Source organism: Rhea americana, unplaced genomic scaffold, assembly GCF_003343005.1.
Source record: "Rhea americana isolate MKP2758 unplaced genomic scaffold, rheAme1 scaffold_0, whole genome shotgun sequence".
Lineage (NCBI taxonomy): Eukaryota > Metazoa > Chordata > Aves > Rheiformes > Rheidae > Rhea > Rhea americana.
In genome coordinates, this window is record NW_028185037.1 from 1,180,529 (window position 1) to 1,195,504 (window position 14,976).

The 14,976-nt window shown below is 39.5% G+C and overlaps 1 protein-coding gene across 1 annotated transcript in view; it reads right to left on the reverse strand.

Annotated features, from left to right (window-relative positions):
* Positions 1–11,377: 11,377 nt before the first annotated feature.
* Positions 11,378–14,976, reverse strand: part of LAPTM4B (lysosomal protein transmembrane 4 beta) — a 61,819-nt gene continuing 58,220 nt past the window's right edge. The window contains exon 7 of the mRNA XM_085300446.1: positions 11,378–13,337. Coding sequence (XP_085156572.1) covers positions 13,263–13,337 — 75 coding nt within the window. The 3' untranslated portion in view covers positions 11,378–13,262. The remainder of the gene's footprint in view (positions 13,338–14,976) is intronic.

Here is a 14,976-nt window from a genome sequence, read left to right on the forward strand (position 1 = left end):
GCCTCCGCCGCGAGGGAGGGGCGGCCCGCCGCGGGGGCCAGGCCGGCTCCTCTCCCCGCGGCTCCGGGGGGCAGCCGCGAGCGGCCCCGCTCCTCCTCCCGCTCCTCCCCGCCCGCGGGGGCGCGGGCTCCTTCCCCGCCCGGCGCACCCCGCCGTGGGCTAGGTGGAAAAAGCCGCGCGTGCGATTTGTATCAGCGCGATTTTATCCTGTAAGAAGARGAGAAATGTTTTGCTTCATTCCAAAGCTGTAGTCACTTCTGTTTTCTGAAAAAAGAAGAAAAAAAATACCCGATGGTAGAAGCAGTTCCAAATGGCGAAGGCGAGCCAGGTTAGCCACCGCTTCCAACAAGAAAGCGATAAACTTGCTAAGCTCTGCAAATTCAGGTTACAAGAATGCGTCCTGCATAAAGCATTGGCGATTCAGAGACAGGCGGTTGGTGCTTTCTCGTCTTACTCAAATGGTGAGCAAACGCTGGAAATGAGCAGAGCTCATTTTGGTGATTCTTCTCCATGGTTCCTGCCCTGTTCAAGGCCTTTTCTTCTGCARATCTTTAAAGTTTATGATTTAACTTTGTAATTTATTTAATACAGTATCAGAAGTTCTGTGTATTCCCCACATTACAGATTTGCATAGTCTCTGCTCTGCTGCTCATCCTTCCTGGAGCGATCAGCCTCTATCTCCCACTCCCTCCGTGGGAGAAAAAGAAGTGGAAGAAGAAGTGGAAGTGGAAGAACTACTACCTCCGTGGAAGTAGTTCTTTTGCTTGCGAGAGATGCTGTTCAGACCATCAACCTCYGGGAAAACGGGTAGAGCAAACGCTGATTGTCCCTATCAGCTTGTTCTCTGATCCACAGGCAGCTTGAAGCTGCTCGAGGGTTGCTAACTAGATGCCAGAGGCTTCTTAAGTTTCCTCTTTCCTGGTTTCTCTCAGTATTGGGAAGGTTCAGTTCTCAGTCTGGAAGGCTGAGACTTCACCCCGGTGATGGAGTCTGCTCTCTAACTAATCACAGACAACCACATAATGTAAATCATTTCAAAAAGAGAACAGTTACATCTTAAAAGTAGGTGTTTTAGTGGAGTGGTAGGGAACGAATTTTGCTCCTGCTGTTAGAGGACATTTTCAGAACTTCTTGCCTGATAGCTAGACACTCTCTACTAATTTCCAGGCTAAATGAATTCATTCCCATCCAGCCCCAGTAGTTGTTTTTGTTCCTCGAGGCTTACCTAGCTAGCGTACCTACAGCCAGGAATCATCCCCTCCCAGCCTTCCTTCTCGAGCCTCGTAAATCAGGTTCATTTTCCTCAGTCATTCTAGTTCTTTCTGTGCACGTGCTGAGCCAGATCCTGTTTTGTGAGCGTGTGAGGGACGTGAATGTGCTGTTCTCTATGGGATCTCACCAGAACTTACACTTTCCTCTCTTCACTGAATATACTTTGTCCGATGTGGTGTAGGATTTGTCATTTTTTCATGGCTGCATTACTGCTGCTGGCTGATGGTCATCCTCGTGTTCAGGTAGTATACCTAGCTGCGTCCGAGTTTTGGTACATGAATCCTAGCTAATACCTGATCTTTCATTTTGTACTATTGTACTTCAACCTTCTTCTAGGTCTTCAGTTCTTACAGTCATCTGGTCCTTTCTGCAAGTTATCCCCCTTCGCCTATTAACTTTCTGATGTTTTATCAGAAAACTTCCTCTTCTATATGAATGAAAATGTTAAATAAGATTCCCAGCTGATCCTTCAGAAATCATTAATAGCTTTTCTCTAACTATATTTTTCCTTTGAACACTCTCTCATCCCATTTTCCTAGGTCCGTATTTAGCTCATAGTCCTTCTCCTAGTTTCTATTTAAACTAGTAATTTCCTCTGTGACAATGCTTTGGTGAAGTGCAAATAGATTCGATCTACTGCATTTCCTTTGCTTAAAAAAAGAAGGTTAGAYGAGCACAAACTAATGCTGGGAAACTAGTCTTGCATTTTATTGCTTGTTTATTTTTTGCAACAACTTTAATTATTCTTTGCTTCAAAATTTGTCCTAAAATCTTTATGTGTATCTGAATAAAAACTAGGACTGTAACTATACAAATCAAGTTCCCTCAATGTATTAATTGCTTTTTATAGGGCGCAATTGCTGACCTAATAAAATTGTTAAGAAAATTTGCTGTGCTACCTGTGCTGTCATTTGGGATGGGAACAGTCTGCTGCCCCTAATGTGACTGTGCTTTAAAGTTCACTTCTCTCTTGCTTATAGTTGCTGCCATGCTTGCTTATTGTCCTGTCTTTAGCTGTGTTGAAGGTAATAAAATACTTGTTCACAGTAAAGCTTTTAGCATTGAGCAGGCAAACAGAAACAAGCCAGGTTTCTCTGAGGCCTAGGTAAAAGTTTTGTTAATTTCTATCACAAAAAATATTTAGACTTTGGTAAAATAAAGGGTTGAATTAAATATTTAACTATGATTGTTAGTGAAAAGCTCTATGGCTTTGGTCAATGTCTTTTTATTTATTGACTGGCAAGGCTGGAAATGCTTATAAACAAGATACTAAAGTCAGTTTGCTATTTAGTGTCTTTATTACACTGTAGTGAAACTGTATCTTTCAAATCACTTTGGACATTTTTATCTAACAGCACAATGGCTGGAAATGTTGTAATATATGTGTAATACATATGTTACTAGCTCACAAGGTCTGTTAGGCATACTGCATTGCAATTAACCAATGTACATAGTTTGCAATGCATGTGCGGACTGAAGTCTAGAAACATCATGCTTAATGATGAGAGAGGAACTCTTTCCTAGGTCCATTACTCACCAAGATTAAGCAGTTGCCACTGCTTAATTCAAGCATTTGCCACTGCTTGATTCATGAACAGCTTATCAGCAGTTAGTATCTGAAGACACATACACATAAGTTCCTGTAGCTACAGTGGAATTTTCAAATTTCTGCTGTTGTTTGTTTACTTGTGTAAACAAGTAAAACTGTGTTTATCTTTTCTCTCTTATTACCTTTCCCCAAAAAAGACAAAGCATATTTTTTATGGCTTAGGTGTCTGTTGTGGTTAAAACTAATGACCTGTAATGCAGATATGTTGCAGTCAGTCAGTAGCTGTGATTTGCTGTGATTCTCCATTTTTATCRTTGAAGATGAGGTTGTAGCCTTTACAGGCTGTATCTTATCCGCTATCTTGAAGATGTACATAGATAATATGTTAAATCTCATTATCCTAAACTGAAATCATTATCTTCTTGCTATGCCAATAAGCCCTTTCTACTTCAGGCAGGTACTCACCTTCTTTTCTTYGTTATTTTGATCATCTGTTCCATAGCTAGCGACCTCCTAGTTGCTGAACTGATGCTAATTTGTGTACAGTGCTTTATATAACTTCTGAAAAGAAATTAGGAGRGAGAGTTTTTAAAAATCCATACTGTTTTCTTAAATGGTATTTCCTTTCAGTTCAGCTGACACTTTCCCTAATTATAGGAACATAGTCTATGGTTTTCAATAAATTCAGTAAGAACGTAGACACAGCCAGAATGACAAAGTGTTTATTTCATGCTTTTGTTTAAAGAAACTCTTTTGAGTGTTAGTGATGGACCTGCAACGTATTAATTACAGGTTCTGCTCCATTGCTTGTGARCTTCATTACATATATAACCAGGGGAGCTGAGATGGGTAAAGGGGTATGAAGGAATATAAACTTCTAAAGGAGTGTGCATTTGGTTTTCTTCCATACCTCTGTGTTGACTTTGCTGTACTTTACTTTCAGATATTTGAGGAATAAGGTCTTGGACAGTCCTATACTCAGTTGCAAGAATCACCTCATATTCTTAAGGCATCTGAAAAAAGGCAAGGAACTCACTGATGTGCGTGACCAGACAATACACTGCCTCAGCTTGACCCTTTTGCTTTACTTTTTCTTATATCTACTTCAGACTGAAGTAGRTATGGAAGATCCATCTTTCTAATTGCCATTGATGACAAATGCAGACAGCTGAAGTCTCATACGGTGGCTTAGAAACTRGACAAAAGGCTTGAGTTTTGCTGAGTTTGCAATAACTCAGATGTTGCGATTACCAAGTTTTTCTTGCTGAGATTCTCCTGGAAACTCCACTGGACTCCTTAAAAGATTTGGAAGAAGAAAGTGAGAACTCTTGCAGCTGGCACTTGAAAAGCAAATATTTGGCTTAGATATGGCTATGTCCTTTCTTCATTAACCTCAGCAGAGTTGTGTGATAGTATATGATTACTGTCCAAACTGGAAAAGATACATTTTACAATGCTTATGGTCAAAACAAATGTGATACATGACATAATGCGAGGCTAAATGTCAATGAAGCTGTCAATATAACACACACTGAATTTTTCTGGGGTCTGCACTCACCCACCTTAACTAMCTGGAACGCTATTAAATTTAAATGTATTCATACATTTCACTTTGCTATACTTTTCAACATGTGGACAGTAAAATTGCATTTACAGCATTTCCCTACATAATTCAAGCATACCATGATTAAATTCACYCCCCCCTTCAAAATCCAATAGCATATCAGCTTACTTAGCTTTGGGAACAAAATCCAGAACACATACACAAGGATCCCGACTTAGATCTAACAATGTGATCCAAAAAGCATGCAAATTGCTATATCTAAATGGCTTCTCACTCAATGAAAAATGCTAAAGACAACAGTATATTTCAGTTGTCATCCTTCTGTGGAGCTTAAGCTGAATAGCAAGGTTCTTGGTGAACCTTAGGTATCTAAATATTTATGCTCAAAATAGGCACCTAAATTTAATTTCAACTACAGTTTAGGCATAATTCAGGCAGGCTGGCTCTTGACTCRGTAACCAAATGTCTTTAGCTAAATTTGTACAGAATTTGTGCGGTTCAAAGGTTAAGAAGGTAACACGGCAGTAGTGTTTTAAATTTAAATAAACAGTAGCCAATCCATCCATAACCCTGGGTGCTTTTGTGGGAACATTTGCAGCAGGAATATTGGCTTGACTGATCCGCTGTTGTGGCTGTCAACCTGAAATTTACCCTGATTTCATCTTCGATGAAATTAATTGGTTATATCACTGCTTTCAAAAAAGAAGCAAACTGTGCTGTAGTAGATAGTGAGAAAAAGTACTTATGGAGTACTCAGTTCTTAAAAAAMCCCGCATTATGCCTTTGAATGACCCAGTAGAAACATATGCTGTTAAAAGGCTGGTTATGGTGATGCATATGGATTCACACAGAGAACTGGGGATTTTATGAATCAGTTTGGTGCTGGGTAAGTGTTACACATTGACAGCAGGTTCTCATTCATCTCCCCTCCGAAGGCCCCGCGCAAAGGCACGCGGCTGGCAGAACGGCTTCGGAGGCTCGTGCCGCAGCGAGGCACCAGCCCACTCAGCGCTGTCCAAGCGGGGGTGCGTCAGGCACGGCTGTCGGGTCATTTGGGTTGACCTGGGTCCCACCGAGGCCTAGGCRGGAGGTGAAGACTTGGGTCCATGGGCTGCACAAAGTCCTGGTCGCACTGTGCAGAGCTGCAGGCGCCAAGGGAACAGGAAGGTGTCTAGCAAGTCTAAGGATTCGTAAGGTTGGGCAACCACAGACCAGATGTTGTCTAGACTCTGTTTCTGGAGTTAGACATCTAGGTTCTTTTCTTGAACCTGCTGCATGTTAACAGATGCAGGAYTTCCCTGAATTACTTTGTGAATTGCCATTAAAAAAACATTCTTTTATTACTTAAAAAAAAGTCCTTAAGTATTTGTCAAATATGAAGGACAGAAAAGCAGAAAACCAACTTACCATTACTCTGATTTTTCTATCTGTAGCTTTGTATCATTGGGTCCTGTTACACTTGTGTTGTTTCTATTGAAGACATCTTTTATTAACATTTTGCTCCCTAGGCACTCACTTCTAGAGTGTCCTTAGATCACCTCTTAAATTTGAGTTATTGAAGATATTGCATTTCCTGAGATTTCTGTTCTTTCAGGTCTTTGCTAACTCACCACAATGGTTTTAAAAGTTCTGCTTGAATTACTCACAGGTTTAAGATATAGCAGAAATATAATCCATTTTTCCCTTTTAGTGATGATAGGTACTTCCTTTAAAGTCAAGGATTAATCTTAAGCATCTCAGAGTCAAAAAATGATCCCTGCAGCATTTCTCTTGAAATATACTCACTTACCAAGAATTCTTTGCTTACATATAATTGAGATTTATCAGCATTTTTTTTCAGTCTGTTTAATGTGTGCTGTGCTGTTGCTGTATCATTCGAGTTTCCTAGTCGAAACATCATGTTGTGTCAAGTCCAATGCCTTAGAAAAGTCCAAGTGTATTATGCTTACACTCATTGATCCATTCATAGCCATATTTAAAAAAAATGAAGTCTGACAAAATTTGTTTCTCTCAGACCTGTGTTCTGTTACCAGTTTTCTGAGTAATCTGCTATATCACAGAATTATAGAAAAAAAATAGGTAAGAAAGGACTTAAAAGATCTCTGAGGATGATCTCTAATTACAGCCAAGTATGATGAATCTTCTATTATATCCAAAGTCTTATAACTGTAAATCTGGAACTCCCTAAAACGTTGAAAAGAAAGCAAACTTTGAAAAAGAAATTGTAGTGAAAGAATATAAAGATAACTATTTAAGATAATGAAAGACTTATTGTAAATGCCACTATACAGTTGTAGATATATCTTAAATAATTTCATATGTTCTTAGTGATGCTAAAAATGTCCTCGCTGCCTCYCCCATCCCCAAATATCTATAAAATCCATCCAGTTTTAAGATTTTAAGATGGTATCTCACAGAGAAAAGAATCAGGCCAAAATCACAGGGAAATGGAAACTATGAGATGCAAAGGAAGTTCTGTAGTAAGCTCTTGCTATACCTTGCAGCTGAGGTAGTAAAAGGAAGCTGCAAATAATGTCACTGAATCTAAGGGACTCCATCCCTTACCTCGTGAAATCCAACAGTTAGTCAAGCTTATCTTTATTTGAGCTTCCTGTTTCCCAGGGGGCCTATTTTTTTAGACCCTTGAAGTGTTTGCTGTCTCCGCTCAGCATAATAATACTTTACCTCTATTGTACTTTATGTCTTCAAGGCACTGCACCAGAATCTTTTTATCAAGGGTGAAAAATTGAATTGCAAAGAAATGGAAAAAGCAACCAAAAGATAACTGGTAATCTCTGTGTATTATGTTGTGCTTTTTCTTTTTCCTTTTTTCCCTACAAAGTCAAAATAAAAAAAAAATACAAAGAAAATATACCTTTGAAATGGAAAACAACAAGTTTTTAAGATTAATTTTTTTTCCCCACAGACTCCTTACTAAACCTGCAGTTAAAAGGAAAACAACTAGATTAGAAAAGAAGAAGCAAATTTCAGTATTTTTTGAGAAAAAGAACAACAAATTGCTATATCAACTTGTCTGACTCATTAAAAGCATTTTGAGCTGCTTTAGTTGCTCTTTCTTCACAAAGGCAAAAGGGGATCACACAATAGCAGGAAATTCAAGCTGGCCTGTGCAACTCGTAAAGTTAATTTCATTCTTTGGCTTTAAAGCAGTGAAGGAAATAAACCCATTCCAATTTTCTAATGATTTCACAGGAAGAGAAATTCATGATCGGACAAAGGCAAAATATTTGCAACTATGGTCTGCTCTCACCTTTGCTTCTTTACRTGTACTTTACTTTTATTGCCCTCAGGTGGGTGCATCTGATTGTGTCAGGAATGACTGTATTACTAATATACTAAAATTACTAAAATAAACAATACCAACCTTCTTGAGTGTCCCATGAATTTGTTGTTTATCTAGCAGCCTTAAGCTGGAGTACTGGTGAAAAGCAAAATAAAACTGTAACAGTAACAGTCTGGCCAGCTACGTTTTCTCCATAAGAGACAGAACATCTGTTTGTACTCACTCCCAGCCCAGAGATGAGCCCCAAAGAGCTACACATCTGTCTTTCTATGATGGCATTTGTATTTGAGAACACCTGGCCCACACTGTCACTAAACATGTTCAGAAGAATTGATGCTAAAAGTCTACCAAATGATAGATGTCTGCTTCCAATCACATTCTTGTTCCTGCTGTCATGGAGGGACCTGAATTGGGCACTCTGGATGGGAAAATAGTCAAAATTACAGGCAAGTGAATCTCTAGGGTTCTTGATCTTGAAGTAGGAATCACACACACACAAAAAAGAAATAAATAAAATAAATAAAAATAAAATACCCCCAAACTCCAAAAAGCCAGAAGCATTTGGATACTTAGTCTATATGACTAAGAAGTTGTTCTCAAACAACACAAACTTGTTTGTTAGAATTACTAGCAGGATACACCTCTGTCCTGGAATGGAGCTCAGACACTAAGCTATGAGGCTGTGTGTAGCCCAGCCCTGATATTCCTGGTCAGGGAAGCAGAGGACCTCTGAAATGGTTGCAGAAGCTCCTCCATGCAGCAGCTCCCTCTCAGAGCAGCTTTGCAGCTCTCCCATCTCTGCTGGCTAGCAAGCCTCTTCTGTAAGCCAAGTAGCCAGCCTCTGTGTCTGATTCACCTCGCTGTTTGTTCAGCCTTTCAAGTGACCCTGTGTCCTCCACTCAGACCAATTGGTTAGTCCAGCCCTTGCTACGAAGGACAGGGACCTTTTATGACTTTCTAAAGACCCTCCTGTTTGAAAGCTTTGAATAATGTATCAAAAAAAGTTACTTTAAATTTCACTAAATTCTTCTTTAAAATAGGCAACTGTTTCGGTCCATTGTCTGGGCTCTAATATACGCTTGTAGAACTACCTTCTTGCTTAGGATTATCTTCATATTCGTTGGCTAAGTGACAATGAGGTTTTTCACTCCTTTTGCTTTGGTATTCTATTCTGCTGGAGGTAAGATATGGGCTGCAGGCAGAAGGTCACAGATCTGGCTTCCACACCCTACTGAGCTATTTAGCTGAAAAACTGGCCACGTTGCAGAACCATTTTGGGTCAAATCCATGGGTGTGGAGACATCATTTACAAATACCAGAGTCTTTCATTGGCAGAACGCTAATCCTGATTTAGCAGAGCCAAACCTCCCTTTAGATACCTGTGGCTGTGATTTTGGGTTGCTCTGGGCTGTGGACTGGAACACCTCCTTAGCCAAAGGCTGAGAAAGTTTGCAAGAAATGCTCTGTCATGGTACCTGACTGCAAATTCTGCACGTATTGTAGACATAAAAACAGGAAGGATATAATAGCTCCAGAKAAGTGGCTGCTGTATGTTTGGAGTCCTCCATCAAATGAGACAGTTGGGTAGCCAATGCTCCCTCAGGTTTAGAGAAATAAATCTGTAGATATCTYAAGAGGTAATACCAAGGCATTGTCCACTCCACCAGTGAAATTCTGAAACAGAGTTGGTGCAACAGCTAACATAAAAAGTTACAGGAACAATCGCATTTCCTCCTGGCCATAGCACAGGAGAAAGAGAGCATATAAACTGTCCATGCTGGTGGCGGTGAACCCTGTCAGTACAAAGACAACTGTCTCTCTGTGCTATTTAAAGGATACACACGAGCCTTTTCCTCCTGTGCTCTCTTCCCGTTCTCTCTTTACCAATAGCCATGTCTTCCATCTTGCAGATTTCCATCTAGTGTGCAGACTTCTTAAGATTAGCAAAAATTTGTTAGAACTGTCCATGACATCCCTAACTGCTGTGCTTTGGCCARTTAGGGTAGTGGTGACAAATGAACCACTTTGAAAGCATGGAATCTGGAATTTGTTTCAGACTAGTTGTCTTTCCCTCTGCATCCTTGCCAAGCTTTTCTCTGGACATAAATTGATCTGATATGGTCTTTGGTAGCACAATGAGTCTGGGCTGTTTTTACAAACTAGAGACTTTCCCACAGGAATACAGACAGGCTAATATCTAAAATAATGGCCATTAATAATAGTTTTTTAAAAATTAATGTATTTATGAGCACAGGTGAGACACTGCTGGGTCACCACTACATATTCCTCTTTGCTCTCTCTCTTGCTTTCTCCAAAGCATGCATGCTTGTATGAGAAAGGGAAGYTATATTGTTCCATCAGGAATAAGAAACCTTCCATCACAGATGAGAGAAATGATATTTGTGCCTTAGCACAGGTTGGCTTTGAGAAGCCTGTAAAATCCTATGTCTGATTTCTGAAAAATCAGAAGATTTCAACAGAAAGATTGCTTATATTTCTGGTACAATCAAGGTTTAGATTCTTATTTGCTGGTTTTGGCCCCATATGTCTGATGTTCCATGTCAATATGCCTCAGAAATATTTTCTTTCCATTCTTCAGTTACTGGGCATTATTAATAATGAACTGCCATAATAGAGTTTAAGATAAGGAAAAAGAACAGAATTTGAGTAACATGTGCTCCTCATGTCTGGGAGAAAAGAAGAAATGCACTTGGTAGAAGGAACAGTGAGAAAAACATGGTTAGGAACAAGCAATTCCCAAAGCACAGGATCTTGAGAAGCCAGGTTTGTAATGGATTTGCTGTCACAGATGACTGACCTTTAAAATGAATTATAGAAAAGCTGTGATGTGAATTCACCTGAATTAGACATAGAAATAAAGAATGAATTCAACAACTAAGGGAAAAAGCCTTCAGCTGGAGTTTGTATCTCTTCTTGTAACCCAGAGAATGTAGTTTGTCTTTGGGAGCGAGGGAACTCATTTCCCACATGGATTCTCTGATGTCCCAACAGAGTTGAGCTCATGCTACATTTTCTGCTCTCTCTTACCCAGCTGCCTGTTTGCACTGACTGCAGGAATGTCATGTTTTTGATACCATAGCCTCTCTGCCCCCCCCCCCCCCAACTGAAATTGGCCAAAATCCAAAAGATATTAGGAATACTGGCAGAAAGACACATGTACTCACACTCATACAAATATGGTGTGAATGAAAAAAATCCGTTTTAGCAAGCCAAGCTAATGTCTACAAAAATTACATGTGAATTAGCACAATGCTATCCCCAAGATGATGGGGGGAAAAAAAAGAAGTCACAGCTTTCAGTAGAAAGCCTTGCTTTTTATTATGCACTTCATCAGCACCATGCAATATGCCTGGAAAACTGTCTGCAATTCTGGATGATAAACTAAAAGCTTGAATTATGCTTTGTTTTTATTGTACAGCAAATTGCCTGATAAACTTAATATTTTTTTCTGCACTTATACAGTATGGAGGGAAGGTTGCTGAATGGACTGAAAAACTGTTTTTAGTTCATTTCTAGAGAAAATTCTGTCATGTTGGATTGACTGGACAGGAATTTGTGCAGGCTTGTGCTGGAAAAACTATCAGAAATTATTTCCATAGTCTTGAGGAAACACTCTTTTATTGTAGAGAAGTTCGTATACACAAGTGAGATGTATTTACAACCAGCTTTTCTCAAACAGATAACTATTTAAAATCCCTCACAAATCAACCAGGAATGAAAGAAAATGAAACTCAGAAGCCCAGAAAGCCAGACTAAGCCCCCAAATCCAGTTTAATTCTGAAAGCTAATTGTAATGAGACAGTAGTATGCAGAGTTATCCCAAAGAGAGCAATTTGACTGTGGTGGAGTGCACTGGATAGACTTTGAGATTAGYTGAATTAAAAGCATTGCCAAGTTTGATCTCAGAGTGGGTGAAGCATGGAGTCAGCAGACAGATTGGGACCTGCCTTTTCCCAGCTATGTGGAAGAGGCAGGCAGAAAGAGGGCCTTGCTGTTCCTCCCCTGGCCTACGTAAGGACAGATCGCAGTGGCAACCTCTCTGGAAAGAAGTCTTCAGTCCTGTGTTTCTCTGGAAAACTCTTTTCCAGAAAAAGGCAGGAAATTCTCTTCTTTGGTCTGGACGATGGAGTCAGTGCACAGTGGGCAAGAGCAGGTGTCCTCTTTAGGAAGGGTGCAGACACACATCAGGCCACTTACAGGAGAGATGGCACCTCCTGCAGGGACAGTTTTCCTCTGCACTGCCCTTTGCCTGGCGCTGTGTGCAATGGCATCAGTCAGCATGTCTAATCAACCCAAAATGCAGAGGAGGCACCATGGGGAGGAGTGATGAGAGGTAGAAACACACTCATTATATTTCCTTTTCCAGGTCCTTTTCAGTTAAAAGTAGAACTTTCATCAACAACAAAAAGTTGCATGTGCAGGAGGCACTTCTCAGGGGAAGAAAAAAATACCTTATGCAAACATTCATGGATGGATGAGTCCCGTGAGAAAGATTCTCAGCACAACCAGTTCAGTCATAGAAAGGAATCTAAAATTCCCACGTTGATGTATATGAGAAACATGCAAAATATATTTGCTAATGCTCAAGGAAATTACATGCAGAAGTTTCCCATGGGTTGGGAAAATATACCTTAGTATCTGCATAATTTACTTCACACTCAAAAGAACATTGCAATATTTACAGGCACATTCCAATGGAAAAAACACTTGCACATTGAGTGCCAAAGACGCAGCTTTGGCACCAGACCATGTGACTTTAAAAGCATAGGTTTTGTGATCTCCAAAAGCACAGGCTTTGAGAGGTTACTGGAGAGGAAAAGGTTGTATAGACAGAAAATTACCAGAAGTCGGCAACAATACATACATACATACATATATATATGTATATTTGATCATTAGAATGGTTGCAGGCTGGGACAAAATGAGTCCATGTAGTCCACAGATTCTGGCTTGCTACAATACATCATAGAGCACTTTGTCTACCCTGATTTCCTGTATCCAYTTTTCTCAATTAAATGTTTCCCATTAGCGAGGTTGACGAGAATAGTACCTGAAACTCATCGTTCCTTTTGCAGTCATCATCTTTCACAGCACAATAACTTAACAATTTTTTGCAGCATAGGAATGAAATAGAATGTCACCTCTTTGGACGTGGTCTGTGTTCTCAAGTGGAAAATGGGCATTTGAGAAACACATTTTAATGCTTTGGAACTTTTACAAAGAAAAGGAAAATTACACTGAATCTGATAGACACTGCAGAGTTATGAGTTCTCTAGCACTGCATGTCAGACAGAGTGGAAAAAGCTATTCAGTGATTACTGTAACTTTATCACTACCCAGAATGGTTCTGRAACTAGTTCAGCATACTACTGTAGTTGCAGCAAATTATTAAAACTATCTACACAATTTTATTCATACAGTTTAGGTTTCAATATATCAGCAAAACAGCAATGTATAACCCATAGAGGTTATATCCTGGAAGTGAAATTACACTATTGCTCCAATGTCTGGAAAGTAAAGCTATCCTCCCTAGGTCCACAGTATGTTCTCACTTATGCTGACACATAAGGTGGTGGTGGATCTTTAGCAGCTCCATTCACAGGATCATCATATGGTGGCAACAGCACCTGCAGGAAAGGGAAGAAGGTTGTATTTTTTAAAAAAAGAAGCCAGCTGCTAAAATAGTCAGAGAAAAAACTTAAGACCTTGTCCTAAAAATAGCAAAAGTGAATAAATTACTGAACAAAACAGGAGCTGTCTCAAATATGAACAAAACACTGATAGCTTAATATTCCTCCCTTTCAGTTAGTGTGTGTTTTCATTATGAAGTAAAAAGTGATTTCTTCTCATTTCTTACTGACTCCAGTGACTGCTGGAATTCAGCCACAGATCACTCATTGCTGGTACCTGAATTTGCTCAATTTGGCAGTGACAGTTGCTGCTTATTCTGCAGTCATCCTCTTCAAGAGCTCTTAAATCATGTCTCCTGGAGAAGAGCTCAAATTGTTAACCTAGAGCAAGAGAATAAAGTCCCCCAAACCTCTCTGGCTGAGGTCTAGAGTAAAAATTAGTTTGGAGTGGGGAAAAGTGGGGAAGGTGGGGAGCAAATTACCCAATGTCTAACTAGATCTCCAATTTAGTGCTTATGAGGCATCCAGCTGTGAGAAGCAAGACCTAGATTCCTGTAAGTGTCCTTCAGTGAATATTTAAATATCTGGTAGAAATTGGGACAGGTTTAATCAGACATCATCCTTACTTATAGCTGGGAGGCAAGACAGCTTCCTGGGACAAAGAGAAGCAATTTTAGACCACCCAGGGCAGAGGAGGCATTTGAACCAAGGTTACTACTACTTCAAACAAGCTTGATAGCTACCATGCATAATGGCACCAGCACTGTCCCTACATGGCTTGGATGCGAAAAGGCACACGGTCTGCGAATCCCAGCAAAGACTGAAGGCAAAATAGGTGCCAAAGGAAGAATGAATGTACATTCCCTAAAATATCTCAATACAGTATATGAACATCAGTTATGGTGCACTGGCAGAGTTACTTTATGTAGTTGAAGATCAATTTTTTCATGACGGAATTGCCAGATTTTTCAACATCGATTTTTGGTCACTAAAAGGCACATAAAGCTGAACATCTAAACATACATAAGGAAACCCCTAATCCCATTACCATCAGTGAGCATTTTGCCATGAAAGAATTTCATCAGTATTCTTAAAGTTGATAGTCAGCCTTCTGCAAAGAAACTCCTGTAACCTTCCCTTTTAGACTTTATCCACAATATAAAGAATTCAATGGAATTATTTTCTATAGATTTAAATAAACTTTGGATCAGGCTCTTGAAGTACAATTCCAAGACTGATTCACATTATASTTCTGTGAGTTTACAGACATGCATTGATGAGCATGTGTTCAAGTACATCTGTACACATGCTTGCTGGATTACAAAACGGATACTTTGGCATCTTCAGCCCTTCGTGAAAAGCCTTCATTATTTAGAAAAGGAAATTCTAACACATTTGCCAGAATCATCACTCTTTATTAATACCATATGTCTGAGCTTGTAAGTGGAATATACTATGCATGCATCCAGTACAAAATCTAAAAAGCTTTGTATTAAAAAGCATTTAATATATTATGTCAAATTAAAGGGTGCAAACAACTTATGTCAGCCTACATATCTAGTGAAATTATAATAACATACAGAACTTTAAATAAATACTATTATAAAAGTCTTAAATATATATAACACATTGTAAC